The sequence below is a fragment of the Magnolia sinica genome, chromosome 2, assembly GCF_029962835.1.
Source record: "Magnolia sinica isolate HGM2019 chromosome 2, MsV1, whole genome shotgun sequence".
NCBI classification, from domain to species: domain Eukaryota; kingdom Viridiplantae; phylum Streptophyta; class Magnoliopsida; order Magnoliales; family Magnoliaceae; genus Magnolia; species Magnolia sinica.
Window position 1 is genome coordinate 139,047,834 of NC_080574.1, and position 17,735 is coordinate 139,065,568.

At 41.2% G+C, this 17,735-nt stretch overlaps 2 protein-coding genes across 2 annotated transcripts; both read right to left on the reverse strand.

Annotated features, from left to right (window-relative positions):
• Positions 1-596: 596 nt before the first annotated feature.
• LOC131230740 (protein HYPER-SENSITIVITY-RELATED 4-like) lies at positions 597-3,732 on the reverse strand. Its single transcript, XM_058226699.1, has 2 exons — positions 2,755-3,732; positions 597-1,536 (listed from the first exon to the last, which is right to left on the reverse strand). The coding sequence occupies exons 1-2, from the start codon at positions 3,448-3,450 to the stop codon at positions 1,117-1,119; spliced, it is 1,116 nt and encodes a 371-aa protein (XP_058082682.1). The 5' UTR covers positions 3,451-3,732; the 3' UTR covers positions 597-1,116.
• A 5,248-nt stretch (positions 3,733-8,980) lies between these two features.
• LOC131237933 (AAA-ATPase At3g50940-like) lies at positions 8,981-11,022 on the reverse strand. Its single transcript, XM_058236022.1, has 2 exons — positions 9,979-11,022; positions 8,981-9,691 (listed from the first exon to the last, which is right to left on the reverse strand). The coding sequence occupies exons 1-2, from the start codon at positions 10,975-10,977 to the stop codon at positions 9,179-9,181; spliced, it is 1,512 nt and encodes a 503-aa protein (XP_058092005.1). The 5' UTR covers positions 10,978-11,022; the 3' UTR covers positions 8,981-9,178.
• Between the last annotated feature and the right edge of the window lie 6,713 nt (positions 11,023-17,735).

Below are 17,735 nucleotides of genomic sequence, written 5' to 3' on the forward strand. Positions count from 1 at the left end.
CCTATTGGAAAGCCAGGATGAGGATCTTCCTTAAATCCATGGATGAAAGTATGTGGCTAGCCATAGTGAATGAATGGACCCCTCATACCACTGAAGTAACTGGGATCGATGGTTCAAAATCAATGAGAATAATACCTTATTTCTCATGGACCACACTTCAGAAAAGTGAGAGTAGTGCAATTGCAAAAGCACTAAATGCAATCACTTGCGCACTATCACCGGATGAATTCAAAAGAATTATATCTTGTGATTCTGCAAAGCAAGTTTGGGATATTTTAGAAATGACACACGAGGGTACATCAATTGTCAAGAAATCTAAAGTCCAAATCCTCACAACCAAATTTGAGGAAATATATATGGAAGAAAATGAAATGTTTATGGACTTCTACACTAGATTCAATGACATTATGAACTCTATGTGGGGTCTTGAAGATAAAATCCTAGAAAGTAAAGTGTGTGCAAAAATATTACGCTTACTTCCTGAACGGTTTAATTCTAAGGTAACTACGATACAGGAACTTCGTGATATGGATACTATGAGGGTAGAAGAATTAGTTGGGTCATGCATACAACACTGTATTCAGCACAGTAGTATTGCTACTGGCATTTTTTTGTTTTTGTTTTTGTTTTTTTTCTTCCTTTTATGAAATAAGACAATTGGATATTTCATTTTTAACCGTTCAATAAATGTATATAATATATATCTAATAGTCTAATCATAAAAAAAAAATGTAATTTTTTGTTCAAATGCATTAAACCGGTACCCATGTTTTGGACGGTTTAGTTTGATTACTTGTATGCATCTATGCATTTTCTCTGTAATTTCCAACTGCCGGTGGATCATCCACTAAACTCTCTCAGAGCATCAAAGAATTCGAAAAAAAAAAAGCAAAATCACTCTTCGAGTTCGAAGCGGTGCTGTAATGGCAACCTCAGTAATTATAATTAAATCTGGTGGCATTTTGAAAGTAGTTGTAAGTCGTCCAGTCAATGAAATCACCATATCTCTTCTTTTCGCTTCCCGTCGTTTTCCATCCCTCAATTTCATGTCATCTCTATCTCCTTTCCCATTTTGCCCCTCATCCTATTATTTCCTTCCCATTTTGTCCCTAACCTTTAGCTTTCCTTTCCATTTTTCCCTTCCTCTTCAGACTCTCTTTCTTCATTAGCTTTAGCATGGAGGTCTTCGGTCCTCTTCCACTGGAGGAATTCGATGAATCCTTGAAGGGCCACATCCGGATAGTCGCTCTTCATCAGCTCCTCCGCCACCTGTGCTGGCGTGACTTCCACCTTCGCTATCAGCCGTTGGATCTCCTCGAAGATCGGATGGTCGTCGATCATGAGGTAGTTCTTGGCCAGGGTCTTGAATCCGCAGAAGCTGCAATAAGACATGTGGACGTGCATGTCCATGCGTCCGGGCCGCAGTAGTGCGGGGTCCAGCTTCTCCTTATGATTTGTGGTGAAGATGATGATCCTCTCAGCGCTATAGCTCGACCAAAGGCCGTTGATGAAGTTGAGAAGTCCTGAAAGGGTCACCTTCCCCAAAATCAAAACCAAAACGTCATGAGAGAGATCACATACGTTTTAACCGATGGATGGTATTTCGGTCATATGTTCAAAAGATGAAGGGTATTTAAGGCAGTTTTGTAAGAATTTGGCAAGTCATCTGTTTAAGTTACGTGGATAGCTGATTAATCGATCCCAGCCGTGCATTGGTGCACCAAAATCGAGCCGATCCTAAATGAATGGGCCAATAATTCATGAGCCTACCTGTTCTCCTTTTGAGGTTCATTTAATATGTAAAATAGATTGGACGGTTAAAATTATCCGATCTTCAGGTTGTTTTACTCCATGACCCATATAGCATAGTCCATAAACTAGGTTGGGTTGACTCGAAGACTCGACCGAGTAAACTCGGTTAGATTCGACTCAGGATATGGTTATATATAAAGAGTATGTCTTGGGTCATTACTCTTGTCCGGGTGGTAGACTCTCAGGAGTTTCAACTCCCGGTCAAGGGTTCGAGTACCCATAGGTGGTGAAATTCTACCAGCGTGAGTGTGTGGGGTGTGTGTGCGTGTGTAAAAAATAAAAAAAATAAAAATAAAGAGTATGTCTCAACTCTCGAGTATAACTAGTTGGAGTATAAGCTATGGACCACCCATAAATAACTTGGAACCTTTCATATGAGTCTGACATCCAACCAATTGAATAGGTTGGCCCCACATGACTATAACCTTCTCCAAAATCTGCAAAATCTAACATATCAAATAGACCACATTTGTATTTTGTTATTTATCAACGGCTACATCTTGTTTTCTTGGTGTGGCCCACTTGCTAAGTAGTTAGGTGATCTTCATGGTGGGACTGTCCTATTGGAAGGGTTGGATTTCAATTGCACTTGACAGGTTAGAAGTTATCAGTTGGGTGAAACGAGGTTCCAGGTATTACTGGACTGAGTCAACGTGAGTCGAGTCAAGTCCAATGGTTTCTCCGATTAGAGATCATCTCCGTCCGAAGAGTGAGTTTTGAATTGACTCGGCTCGAAATCTAACCAAGTTGACTTGGCCGAGTTTCGAGTTGAGTCAGCGAGTTTTGGAACTATGCAATGAAGTGTTCTCTGAACCAAATGGATGGTTCAGATCGATTTATTGGCTGTCCATATTTCCGCATTGCAATTAAAAGATTATTTATCAGCGAAGAACCATGCCATGACACTAAATGACCAACATGCCCCTTGTTAAATGCACTCACCTGATTCTCCGATGGATGATTTGGAATCCACGCTCTTCCTACTACTAGTGCTTCACGATCTTTAAAATCAACTGTGCAATCAATGTCCTCGGTAACGAGGATCGATTGATTAGCGGTCCCAATCCGCAATCGCCTGAGATCAGAATTCCACCTCACATCTGTCAGCTCCAAATCGTAGATGTTGAAATTCAGGAAATTCGTCATGGTAGTGATTAAGCTCGACTTGCCGATCCTCGGCGGTCCATACAACAGATACCCACGTTTCCAAGCCTTCTCCACTCTCTTATAAAACTCCTTCCTCTTCAGAAACCTCTCTAGATCGTCCATCAACGCCTGCTTCACCTCCGAATCCATCGCCACCATTGAAAACGTCGCTGGATGGTTGAGGTTTACCGAAACCCAGGTGTCGGCAAAGTTCCGGTGCATCCGCTGGTACTCGATCATGTACAGCTTCACTGTCTTTTTCTGTTCTCTCATTGCCTTGGATGTACTGATAACATGAGGTAAGTAAGAGTGCAAGACCTTGTCTTTGTGTTTCTTGTGGAAGCTGAGCTGGAAAAATCTGGCCTCGGTCTGGATGATGGAATTTGGGCCGTTGAATGAGTGGAAGTCGTTATTCTTGTTCTCTCGACAGATTAATTGCCATTGGAGTTTCATCCCTTGGAAGATGTCGATGACTTCCTGGTCTCTCTCCATGGAGACTCTGAAGTCCTTTTCGTTGTCATTTTTGGATACTCTCAGCCTCCTTGTAGACGGGGAGATTTTGAAGCCTAAGTAGATCTTGACGGCAGAATATAATTCATCGATGGAAAAACTATTGAATTCATGGATGGTGATGGTGAGTTGGGAGGAGAAGCGGTTGAAGAAAGAGGAGAGGGTTGAGAAGAGGAAATCTTAGAGGTTGTGGGGTAGCAGTTCGTTGGAGATTGTGCGGATTACCACCGCCGACGCTGCAAGGGAGCCTGCGGTCGATAGCATGGTTTTAGCTGAAGGCATGTCGTTGGTTTGTGGAGAGAGAGAGAGAGAGAGAGAGAGAGAGAGAGAGAGAGAGAGAGTCGTTGATTCTTGTTTGATTTTGGTCGGTTGAGATTGAGAGAGGGAGGGATCAAGAAAAAATGTATTGGTTGTTTCTGGCCAACGGAAAGGATGGGGTTTTATAGGAAAATGGAAGGCCTTATTTAAATAATTATTTTATAGGATGATCACATGAAGAGAAAGTCGGATAGAGAGAGAAGCTTGGGGGCCACGCTTTTGTGTTTCGCTTTAGAACTCGCTGCCACAGATTACTCATTTAAAAGTAAATGAAAAATAAAAGAGTCGATTGCTCTCATTCAAAAGTCAATGAAAGATAAAAAAGTCGATTGCCAATCTCTTTCTTGGACACGGATTTCCTGCCTGCAACGACTACCGCAGGAGGAAGTTTCTCACGAGGGAAGTGAGTTGGGGCCTACCGAATGTTTTGTGAGAAATCCGTGGGGTGACACGAGTTTTGAACCAGGGCCATTAGGCTGATATTCCTAGTTTTTGGTTAATCCCATTGGAAATTACCTTAATAAACTGTTTCCATGACATATATATATCATGGTGGAAGGTTTTGATATGCCTCATCTTTTGGAACTATGTCCTTACGTGAGCAAAAAGCCGGCCCTTATTCATTGCTTAGCACTCAAGAGGTGCACATGAACTGAGTTAGCTCGGTTAACTCTCTGGACTTGACTCGGAGAAGCTTAACTCTACTCGGCTCAAAATTATGTTAGAGCCAAGTCGAGTTGATTTTTTGAGCTCAAAAAACTTTTGAGCCTAGTCGAGGCTAAAACAAGCTTGACTCAACTAGGCTCAAAACTTGACATGAACTTGACTCGGTTTGAATCAATTTGACTTGGATTAGATTCGCTTAATACAAAATTTTTGTAAATATTTACGTATTTAAATAAATTAAATATATTAAAAATCCTAAAACTTAAACTCCAACTAAGCTCAAAGGCTCAAACTCAAACTTGGCTCGAAAGATTGAGCTTAAGCTCAACTCGATGTAGCCCGAGTTGCTGACTGAGCTGAGCTGAGCTTGCTGATCAAGCTTGAGGACTAAGCCGAGCCGAGTTCGAGTTAGGGTAGCAGATGAAGAGAGGTAAATGAATTTAGGTACTTTGTTTATATGGGCAGTAGCTTATGAAGGCTCAAATCCGAAGTCTATCTAGGTCCAACAGAAATCATAACTAATATCTTCGTACTTGAATCTTGTAGAGGGGTTGAAAAGAAAAGCCAATAATTATACTTATATTGTTTGTAATCCCTCATGCAACATGCTCTTATTCTCGGACGTTAAGCCCGGGAGGTATATACTTGGTTTGTAATAATTCGATATGGTTCTACATTGTACACTACCGTTTCACAAGACTAATAGAATGGCTAGATTGAGCGTTATTTTGGCGTCCTCACTAGCCAAAATAAAGGCTCTGTAAACTATTGCAGGCTAGAATGTGTGTAATTGCGTTAAGATTGAGAAAATTGAAGAATTCTCGACTCGAGTGACTCATACTTTGATCTGTGCCATTGATTCCGGGTGAGGACCTCGGTTATAGAAAAGAAAGAGATTGGACACCCTTTTACTGCCTATGTGAAATACAATCTCCACATTAACAGGTTATACGCTTTTAGAGGATCAAAGAAACTTTCATTAGAATAATAAGATTTAAATATCTAAACTATAAAAGATAAACTTAATATGAAATGAGAACATTATAAAAATGGTTTTCTTATAGAAGTATGGAAAAGAAAAAGAATACAGAGTCTTCGATTACTCCTTTAAGTCACATATTCTAATATAGAAAATCCTTAAGAGAGACAACTATAGAGCATACTTTACGTGATAACAGGGTAGAGCCTACTACCTCAGGTGTTTAAAAGAGTGGAGTTAGAATATACAGACTGAAAAAATGATAGATCGAGAATACAACGTTGGTTTTTTAAGTTGAAATAGAATAGGAGAGATTGAAAGAATGGAAGAGATCAAAGAACAAAAAGCCTTGCCCTTTTAGACTCTGTTTGGGTCTGATTGCCATCTTTCTCCTAACTCTCTCTCTTGTCTAGTTGTAAGGGCGAAACCCTCTTTTACAGGCATTTGAGGCAGGGACACGTAAGGCAGAATGAATAAGATCGATTAGGTTCAGTTCTCTCGAGCCCTGGGCTTTGGCATCATTGCTAGGCTTGGGCAAGCTGAAGTGTAGCCGAAGAGATAAGAGTATACTGAGTCTTAGATGGAGCTTAGCGGGCCTGTTGAAGAGATAAGAGCAATTGGCATTGGTGATTCGCAAAAAGATGGAGCTTGACGAGTAATTGAGCCTGAGATGAAGCCCGGCGAGCCAAAAAAATACCATAGACGGCGTTGGCAACGCCTGCTTTTTGCAAAGTCGGCGCTGGCAACACCAGTTTTGCGTAAAGAGTTAGCACTCCGGCAAAGCCGGCACTCAGGGCCTAATTCAGCCTAATTCTGGTTCAATCGGGATTGTTAGTTGCCCTTATGTGGTGATTTTAGCTGTGTGTACCGGCTAGGATCAAGGTCCCACCAATGTTATCAAGCTATGTGGTCGTGTTTTGATTGTGGTGTGTCTACAAGGGCCTATGTTAAAAATGTCGGTTGGGCTTGAATAAGGCTTGGCCAATCCTTACCCAACCCATTGAAACCCTAATGGCTAGGGGCCATAAGCAATCCCCACCCCTCTTCCTTCAAGGAGTTGCTTTTAACTTTTGTCCTTTCGCGAGCATCTTTTAACTTTTGAGCATATAGGTAAAAATCACAAGCATACGCTCATGCTGTGTGGGGCCCACCATGGCAATCAAAGCTTCTACTTGATTTTCTAAGGAGACAAGCTAGCTTCCCCAGTTTCGAGATCTTTGCGTGTATATTGGCGAAGGTGGCAGAGACCTTGGGGGGAGGGGGGGATACGCTCATGTTGTGTGGGGCCCACCATGCCAATCAATGCTTCTGCTTGATTTTTTTAGGGAGATAAGATGGCTTCCCTAGTTTCGAGATTTTTCCGCGTTTATTGGTGATTTGGTGGGGGGGGGGGGTTCTCAACTACTCCACATGCTTGGGTGTGGCCGGTGCCCTTCGGAAAACTTAATGGCTTTGTCGTAGTTCCCACAGACAGAGTTAAACTGTTATGGCTTGAATCTAGACGGGTGTCATACCTGTAGATGTACGTAAACCTGCGTACATGTATCCATGAGATGTAAAGGACAACGGGGGTGCTGGGGGCCCTCCAATGCCTAAGTCAAGTGGGTAGTCTCAAAGTAGAAGTGGGACTTGAGTCAGGATTTTTTGTGCTTACCTTTTTCCAATGGTAGTGGGTTTATTTATAAGATTCTTAGCTAGCTTTTGGACTTGTGTATCTTGATGAGATACATTAGATCTGCTGAAGGGTCCTTATTTGGCTTGGAATCTACTTCTAAAAGTATCACCGAGCCTACCTCGATTGGTGTAATCTTTGGCTAGAATCTCGTCAAATCTTTTTTTTCTTAGCTTGAGGCGAAATTCTTTTCAAATTTTTTACTTCTCACGTTGGAGTCAATTTGGTCAACTTTGGAGGTGAGTCCTGCCTTTAAGTAGGTCAGCTTGAGGGTCAACCAAGGGCTCATCTCACTGTTGATGCCTCATCAACTTAGGAAATTTAGACATTCTAATCCGCTTAGCTTTAAGGTACCCCTTCTATGATTAGTTGCATTTCCCGTTGAATAGGCCCGTTAAATTTGCCCCCTGATGATGTTTGCAATTTTATATGGGCATCCAAACACAACCTCTAATCCTCGTACTCTCATATTGGCTTTCACTCATTTCAGAATTCGAATAAGGATGGGTGTGGTTGAATCTGCATCCGTGCATCTCTATGTACTAGCCAAGGATAGATGCAATCATGCACGCTTGCTAATGGTAGGACGTTTACATGCCCCTACTTAAGTGTATGTATGCAGACACGTACTTGGCAACAAAAAGGCTATGACAATAATTCTTATCTCTAATGGAGTGGTGCCGGTGGAGTGGCACCAATAATATTTTTCCTATTCAGTGTGTGGGCTTTTTACTTCTCTTGTTTACTCTCTTTGTTATATTTTTTATGCAGTAGTTGGCCTATTAATAAGTAATAAAATTATTTTGCTTTGCATTAAAATAAAAAATAAAAAAAAAAAAAATACACTATTGTTAAGGCCCACTGTGATGTATGTGTAACATCCAATCCATCCATTAGCTACGGTAGATCATTTTAAGATGTAAGCTCAAAAATCTCTAGTGAGCCACACTACATAAAACAATAAAGATAGGTTGGGTGGCATGTAGACTTTAAAATAGGTCTTGAAAAGTTTAAACTATGGGCATCCCAGCTCTTAGTTTTTCCTGTGATGTGGCCTATTCGAGTTTTGAATCTGCTTGATCATTGGGCTTATGTCACAACATGAGCTAATCCAACTGATGGATGGAAGTAGTAGCATTCCACTTGGCTCTTGCTGCATTAGGGCCCAGCTGGAATCATCTCAGGTGTTCCAAGCAAGCCCATGACCTATGAAACATAAAATGGGCTTATTTGGGCTGAAGCATTATTGTGTGCAGAAATAATGCCTGGGTTCCACTCATTGGCTGTGAGGCCAGTAGCTGAAAGTAGGACAGGATTGGGCCAAACAGTGCCAGCTGAACCATGGTATACATACGGTACATGAGCCAGTGCTATTTTATTCGTTTTCTTTCTCAAACCTCTACTTCTTGTCCACTATTGAAAAGATAGACTTTTTCTAATTTTTGAGAATTTCAGAGAGTGGGCCATCCAAAACTGAGACCCAACGTTGGATCGGTGAACCATAGCCAGTTAAAGCAGCCGTATGAATTCGTTTTTTATTTTATTATTATTATTATTATTTTAATAGGAGGTTAGCGTAATTATGGGATTACATGCCCTTTAAAATACGATCATGTGCGGGAATCCAGAACGTGCCTCAAAATGTAATTTTAAAATCGCTTTCTTACGCCAGTTTTGACCGCGGGTAGGTGGTGTGGACCGAAGTCAAGCTCTTCTTCACATGCGACATGACCAAATTGCCCCTGCTGGGCTTCCTAACAAGGGGATCGTTATTTGATACTCGGCTGCGCATAATAATTGATACACAGGCACTTAGAAATATTACATGTGACATAAATCAACACAAATTAAACCGACCAAATTGTCGACTTCAACGTAAAAACTTATAATTTGAAATTCAGGTTGGTTCAACAATCTTAACCTCTGATTTTGTGTGCCCTTTATTTTCTTCCTTCAATGAAATAAGATAATTGTACATTTCATTTTTAACCGTCCAATAAATGTGTAATGGTATATCTTTTTGATTTCATTTGAATGAATGAATTAAAAACGTAGTTGTTAGTCAGACAATGAAATCAATGGTTCCCCCTTCTTTGGGCTTCCCGTCCTTTACCATCGATATACTCCTCGTTTTCACTATCTCCTCCTTTCCCATTTTGCCCCTCATTTTTACTTTCCTCCCCATTTTGCCCTTCTCCTTCAGACTCTCTTTCTACCTTAGCTTTGGCTTGGAGGTCTTCAGTCTTCTTCCTCTCGAAGAATTCGATGAGTCCTTGAAGGGCCACGTCCGGATAGTCACTCTTCATCAGCTCCTCGGCCACCTGTGCTGGTGTGACTTCCACCACCGCTATTAGCCGTTGGATCTCCCCATAGAGTGGATGATCGTCCATCATGAGGTAGTTCTTGGCCAGGGTCTTGAATCCGGAGAGGTTGCAGTAGGACATGTGAATGTGCATGTCCATGCGCCCGGGCCGCAGTAGAGCGGGGTCCAGCTTGTCCTTATGATTTGTAGTGAAGATGATGATCCGTTCATCGCCACAGCTCGACCACAGGCCGTCGATGAAGTTGAGCAGCCCTGAAAGGGTCACCTGCACCAGAACCAAAACCAAAACCAAAACCAAAACGTTCTGAGTGAGATCACAGACATTTTAACAGATGAATGGCATTTCCGTAATATGTTTCAAAGATGAAGGGTATTTATGACAGTTTTGTAAGAATTTTGACAAGTCATCTGTTTAAGATAGGTGGACAGTCCGATCCGTGGCCAAATATGTCATTATCTTCGCATTTGCAATTAAGAGATGATTTATCAGCGAAGAAACATGCCACGTTTCTCCACTAAATGACCAAAATGCCCTATGGGTCTTGCACTAACCTCACTCTGGGGTGGATGGTTTGGATTCGTCCCTCCTTCATCAACCACCGCTCCTCCACGATCTTTGAATTCAACACTGCAGTCAATGTCCTCGATGACGAGGATTGATTTATTAGCGGTCGCGATCAGTAATCTCCTGAGATCTGAATTCCGCGTCACGTCTGTCAGCTCCAAATCGTAGACGTCGAAGCTGAGGAAATTCGCCATGGCTGAGATTAAGCTCGATTTGCCAGTTCCTGGTGGGCCATACAACAGATACCCACGTTTCCAAGCCTTCCCCACTCTCTTATAAAATTCCTTCCTCTTCACAAACCTCTCCAGATCGTCCATCAACGCCTGCTTCAATTCCGAATCCATCGCCACCGTTGAAAACGTCGCTGGGTGGTTGAGGTTGACCGGAATCCATGCGTCCTCAAAGTTGCCGTACATCTGGTTAGAATCGATCGTGTACAGCTTCACTTCCTTCTTCTGTTCCTTCATCGCTTTGGATGTACTTAGAAGATGAGGTAAGTAAGAGTGTAACACCTTGTCTTTGTGTTTCTTGTGGAAGCTGAGCTGGAACGATCTGGACTCTGAGCGGACGACGGAATTTTGGCCGTTGGATGAGTGGATGACGTTCTTCTCGCTCTGTTGGCAGACAAACCACCATTGGAGCTTTATACCTTGGAAGATGTCGATGACTTCCTCATCTTTCTCCATGGAGACTGTGAAGTCCTTGTCGCTGTCGTTCTTGGATACTCTCAGCCTCCTTGTTGTTGGGGAGATTTTGGAGCCTAAGTAGATCTCGATAGCAGAGTAGAGGTCATTGATGGCAAAACCGTTGAATTCTTGGATGGTGATGGTGAGTTGGGAGGAGAAGCGGTTGAAGTAGGAGGAGATGGTTGAGAAGAGGAGGTCTTGGAGGTGGTGCGGCAGCAGGTCGTTCGTGATTGTGCGGATGACCATTGCCGACGCTGCGACGGAGGCCGCCGTCGTTAGCATGTCTTTCGCTGAAGGCATGGCGTTGGTTTTGGGTTGGTGGTGGTGGTTGAGAGAGAGAGAGAGAGAGGGTAGGGGCATTTTATAGAAGAGAGTCGGTCGCTGATGTGTTATTTAGTAGGACTGAAAGTCGGGCGAGTACGTTGAAAGTGTCCGGTCAATGATCCAACCAAGAGTCATTTTTGTATAGTGTGGTCCACTTGAGTGTTGGATCTACCTCATTTTTGTATGTGTAACTTAAAATGATATAAGAGAAGGGATGGACGGCGTGGATAAGAAGATACATAACGGTGTGCCACCCACAGAACTAACCGTTCGTGGCTAGAGACAGTCAGGGTTAAGACGCAATCCGCGTCCACCGCCATCTGGGCTGCTTTGAGCCGGTCTAGGGAAGAGCCTTGGGATTCACGCAAATTTTTTTTTTGGTGGTTGCCACCGATGGCTTGCAAGAGTCAATTAAAAATCAACGGAGTCGATTGTCTCTCTCTCTTCCTTCTCGGGAACTTCTTTGGACTTTTGATGATAAACCCAGGGACACGGTCAATTGCGTGTGGGGCCACTGTCATTAATAAATATAATCCAAACCGTTCATTAGATGCGCCTCATACCGTTAGCTGGAGATTTCAAACTCTATTTTGATCCATAATTTAGGTGGGCCATGACATTGGGGAGCGGATGGACGCGCACCACAAAAACTTCCATATAAAAAGTGGGGCCCGTTTTAGTTATATAAAATCCAACCCGTTCATCAAGTTGGCCCCGCCAGGATTAAGGGCATGTTAAAACTCAAAACGTTTCAAAATTTAAATGGGCCACAACAAGTGAGTATACATGCTGTAGGTATGACCGTACGTTGCTCCCTGTGGTGTGTTTCATTTGAGTTTTAGACAGATATAAGATCAATGATGCAATGTACACAACGGTCTCACTCGATGTACTGAGTCCCCACATCGCTCGAACGTATGGTTGCTACGACGCACGTAATCGCTCCCATGATGTTTGAAATTCTATTTGGGCATCCAAACGCGTGCTCTAATCCATGCATATTCTCACATTGGCTTATAAGTTACTCATAGGTCAAGAACTCAAAACCTCGACCTGCGGATAAATTCAGAGATCGGCACAGGCTTGGTCTCTGTATGTCCACCGTGATCTATGGGTTTTACACCATTCATCTATTTTTTAATATCATTTTAAGGTATAAGCCCAAAATTAAGGCAGATCCAATGCTCAAGTGGACCACACTATAGAAACAAAAGTGACAATGACATCTACCGTTGAAATCTTGATAATACCCACCGTGTTGTTTACATGGCTCACTTGAATATTGAACATTGAATCTATAACATTTTTGAGCTTTATCCTAAATGATACGGAAAATTGGATTAATGGATTACGGTGTAGATAGAACCTATACTTCATGCTGACCCCTCTGAGACCCAACCTATGCTGGGCATTCTGTCCATCCATTCCCCCCCCCCCCCCCCCCCCAAATAACATCTCTAGAGCGCAAGTGGACCATGCTACAGAATCAATGTGAATACAATGTCTACCATTCAAAATTTCTTTGGGTTAATAGAAGTTTTGGATAAAGCTGATATTTGTGCTTTATTCCTTTCATCCATGTATGTGTAATCTTATGAGAGGTTGTTGGATGACAAATAAACATTACTATGGGTGTGGTTCACTTAAGCTTTGTACATTTTTCAATTTTAGGCTCAACTCCTAAAATGAGTTGGAAAAATGAATGAATGACATGGACAAATCACATACATTCACCGTGGGTCCAAAAGAGCTTACTTCATATGATAAAAGGGTATTGAGTAACTCAGTAATCAATTTGATTTTGTGGCATTGGGCCACCTAGACAATCCAATTGCTCACTCTACCCAGTATATTAATTTCAAAACAGATTTTATGGGCAACTCATGCAAATATCTCAGTAATCTAAGTATCTTACCCATCTGATCATTAGCCTTTAATTTTGAAGGGTCCAAATCATTTACACGAAAATAGGTCCACTCAACAATTTGATTAATCTATGTACTTTTGCCAATCATATATGGGTTGCTTATGGTTCTAAAGAATCACTATGAGCTCATCATAGGTTGCTTATGAATATAAAGAATCACTTTTCTCCAACAATCCAAACCATCCCATCTATGGAAAAAAAAAAAAAAAAAAAGGGTGGTTACCAAAAAAATGATAAATTAATCACGGATGATTTGGATCAGCCGATCAGTGTGATTTAATTGTATATTAGCCTACAAAATGCAGTTTTGACTTAAAATAGACAGTTCAGATTGACGGATTAGACTAAGTGACAGATGCAACTAGGAGCACTGTAGCCTACAGTGCTCCGAGAGAACTAGAGGATTTCCCATAAATAGTATGCTCCTGGCCGCATATATTCTGTCTTGCATGCGTTGTGAAGAGCCTGTTCCTCCTCTCTCATATAACTCTTTGCTAAATAAAAACCCTTGGGTGAATGACTCAGTTGCGTTGGAGCGAATAACTTGGAGTTGCCCAAGTCTTTGAGCTGACTCGGCTGGTCCTATTGAGTCTCGACCTAGTTAGTCTTGCGAGTGACTTTCCAAGGGACTCATTTTGAAACATTGTCGAGTTGACTCGGTTGAGTTCGGAGTGCAATTGTGTTGTAGAACTATGTTTGTTGGGGAAGAATTGGGTTTGCTCAATTGCCGTTGTTGAGTAGAAGTAATTAGCATGGGAAATAATCTAGCAGAAAATGAACAATAAAATGTTACTTTACAATTATACATGAGGAAGATAGTAATTACACAATTGATTTTTGAGAGTATTGTTGGGTCGAAGTGTGCACTAGGCCTCTTTCTTCTAATAGTTGGCGTCTCTCTGATGAGTTGAACAGGTGCAAAAAGCTCCAACATACTATCCCTTGCAATATTCTTATCAAGTGGGCCACACATGATAATCGGTTTAGATATAACCGTTATATTAATTAGATCAAGCAATTCGGTAGATCCAACTATAGTCTGATAATTGCAAATATGTTTGGGGTGGCATTGTTGAACCATTGTTCCCATACATAGTTATTAAGTCAGATATAAAAACTTACAGTGTAAAGACCTTAGATGAGAAAAGTGTGATAGGTAAACTTCTCTGACCCTCTTTCTTATAAGTAGATATCTTGGTCTTCTTATTCATATATATGAGAAAACCATAATCTCGTTGAGAGGTTCTTTTAAGAGTGTAAGGTATAGAAGACTTAGCATCCACCGGCTACGACACGGTGTCGAAAATATCTTCCTAATTAGGTATACATTTAAAATTATAGTATTGAATCTTTATCAATGATGCATACATGATCCATCAATTCTGCAATATAGAAATAACATCCTCATTATGCAAATGCCTTAGCTGACCGTTCACAATAACATATATAGATAGTGGCAAACATCGGCATCAACCCTTCACGTAAAATCCCAACACCAATTTGTAGTGGATGATTTTTTTCCTAACACATTGATTCACCTTATGAATAGCTTCAGATGTCACATGAATATTATTATGCATCTCAAGGTTTCAATGGTTCTCCATCCCACTCTTTTCTTATAGTACAACCTATTTGGGTTTTCAATCTATTAAAATTTTTGGCATTCGTCCTATAATGAATGTTTATCATTGCTTGCCGTGTTAATAGAATTGACTGATACTATTGATATCGCATGGACCCGATACCAAACACAGGAAAATCTTAATATCAATAAGAATATCGCATGTATATTGTTCAATATGTCATTGATCCATCTATACACTGCGGAATATCACATTGTTCCTTTACAAATATTTCCTGATATTGTCAAAACAAAAATGAAAAATATCCTCTAAAGATTCATATTTTCTCCTCTTTTGTTTTTTCGTTTTCCTGAAATCCCATTCTGGCAGTATTTAGACAACTCTTGGGTTGTTTGGACAGAAAGGAAGATTTGGATGGAAAAATCACAATTGAAGAGAGGAAACGGCTCAGAACCCATTCCATAAAATGTTTGCTTAAAATCAGTTACTAAATCATTATTATGCATGATTTACATTAAAAAATATGGATTTGAAGCTCCGATTTTATAATTCGAAAAAATTGAAAAAATTAAAGAAAATTTGATAATTTTTCATTTTTTATTCATTTAAATTGCAAATAAGGTCTCTAAAAGTCAATGGACACTACTCATAGGCTAATACACAGGTTGGAGACAGCTTTTTGATTTTATTTTTATTTATTTTTATTTATTTTTAAAGAATATTCTTTTTAAAAATAGCAAAAAATATTTAAAATATCATTTTCTAAAAATTGCCGATTTAGTTTTGCTTCTCTTTTGGCTTTGGATATATTATTTATGTACTTGTATTTTATGATTTATGAATTATAGAAACTCTTTTCTCTTATAGTAAATACATAGATTTTGTCAGACCACACACATAATTTAGGACCATGCATAAACAATAAAAAGTTATTACAAGGTCTTAATTTTTCTAATATTTTGAGTTCTAAATGTGTAATCATATCTCTTTTAACAATTTCTTAAACTTTATTGGAAAATTCCATAATTTTCCCTATATTTCCCTTTAGCCAATGATACATTCCCTGATACATGCAGTACTTTTACTCTTGAAAAAGAGTATTTCCATCCTGATCTCAGATTATTTCCATCGGTAAAGAAGCATGCTTGGATGGGCTGACCTTTTCAGACTTTCAGGTAGTCTCGAGAGCAGATCAAGCCCAATTATTTATTGGGTGCAGAGATAAGACCTTGGTTCCATCCATGGGCCTTGAGGCTCGGCCCAAACATTTCCAAAGGCCCAAAAGTGGGGCGTACTTGGGTAGATCTGTTCACGGGCCAATGGCCGAGGTCGGGCTTGGCGTTAACCATGGCCCGGATTTTGAACTGTTCAGGCCGGGCCTGATGGACCCGGGTCAAAATTTAGATTTTGCCTGTCCTGAGCCCTTCTGATTGACAGCCCATAGATGAGGGCCAAGCTATCAACGGTTTGGATGACTGAACCAAGCACCCAAACTGTATGAACTGAAAGCCAATTTATAGGCTACACAAATCGGGGCGCATCGTATCATGTGGATGGTTCATGATTACAAGCATCTGATCACCGTTCGTTTCAGTTTGTAGGCTAGTCATGGTTGGGCCACTTTATAGTTCTTCCTTATCTCTTAATCTCGGCCGTACATGACTAGATTCATCGGCAGCAGGAGTGGAGAAAAATGGAAGTAGAAGAAAAACATCCCCCCTTGCAGTAGGGGTGGCAATGGACCAGACGACTCGGTCCGAGCTTCATATCTAAGCCTTGCGTGGGTCTTGGTTAGTGACGAATGGCCTGCCCCATCGGAAGCAGATTGCGTGGTGTGCCACACCCCCCACCAACATCGGTGGTGTATTGACGTCACCAAGTTCTGTTGTCCCACCATGATGTATGTGCTATATCCACACCATCCATCCATTTGACAGATCCAAAACTCAAAGGGGAACAATGATTCACACCGTTGAAAACTTCATAGGCCCCACCATGATGTTTATTTGTCATCCAACCTATTCATAAGGTCACACAGTCCTAGATGAAGGGAAAAAACAAATATCATGATTGATCCAAAACTTCTTTAACCTTCGGGAAATTTTCAATGGTAGATGTTCAATCCCCCCTGCTTTCTATGGTGTGGTCCATTTGAGATTGGTATACATCTCTTTTTTTTTTTTTTTTTTGCTCAATCCTGAAAACCATCTCAACAAATGGATGGTCCGTGTGGATATAACACATACATCATGGTGGGTCCCACAGAACTTGGTGACGTCAACACAGGGCAGAGGTCGGTGGTGTGTGGCACACCACGCAATCGGCTTCTCGGCCCATCCCATTAGTGCGGTCCAATCATCAAGGATGCCACCAACGTTAATGGATGATTCCAAGACTCTTGACTCTGAGAGTGATTCCGAATCAGCGCGCACACCTTGACACGGACGGTCTGGGAAGGATCTCTGTGGGACCCATATTTATATATGTATTTTATCCATTCCGTCCATCCATTTTAAAAGATCATTTTAGAGCATGAATCCAAAAATTAGGAAGATCGAAGAATCAAGTGCACCACAACACAGTAAACATTGAGGATTAAACGCTTGCCGTTGAAAACCTCCTGGGAGCCACAGAAGATTTGGATCAAGATGATATTTATAATTTCCCTTCATCCAGGTCTGTGTGACGTTATGAACAGGTTGGATGGAAAATAAACATCACGGTGGGCCTTAGGAAGCTTTCAACGGTAGGCATCATTGTCAATACTGTTTCCTGTGGTGTGGTCCACTCAAGACTTCGATCTACCTCATTTTTGGGCTCACATCCTAATATGAGCTTTAAAAATAGATGGACTGTGTGGATAAAACACATACATCAAGGTGGGCCCAAAGATCCCCTGCAAGGACCAAGCTGGTTCCTGGTGGGAGCAGTACCCTATCTACGCCCTATATTGTAAAGGCACTTTTTAATGATCAAAATCATTTTTATATGATGGAACCTGACATGGACGGATTCCATCATTCTATTTCCCTCCCCACTTCTATTTACTTGTGTGTGTGTGTGTGTGTGTGTGTGTGTGTGTGTGTGTGTGTGTATATATATAGTTACAGACCCTGGGCTCAGCCCATTCCCACCGACTCAGGGACAGGTTCCAGTAATCAGCCACCGGGGCCCACATTCTAAGTGGTCCATTGATCGGAACCATTCAAGCTCAGGACTTCATG

Bases quoted from the DNA above. Each gene is read 5' to 3' on its own strand.
- LOC131230740 (XM_058226699.1), bottom strand. From the start codon at position 3,450: ATGGAGAGAGACCAGGAAGTCATCGACATCTTCCAAGGGATGAAACTC. The intron at 1,537-2,754 runs GTGAGTGCATTT...ATTTTGGGGAAG, and splicing joins ATCATCCATCGGAGAATCAG to GTGACCCTTTCAGGACTTCT.
- LOC131237933 (XM_058236022.1), bottom strand. From the start codon at position 10,977: ATGCCTTCAGCGAAAGACATGCTAACGACGGCGGCCTCCGTCGCAGCG. The intron at 9,692-9,978 runs GTTAGTGCAAGA...GTTCTGGTGCAG, and splicing joins ACCATCCACCCCAGAGTGAG to GTGACCCTTTCAGGGCTGCT.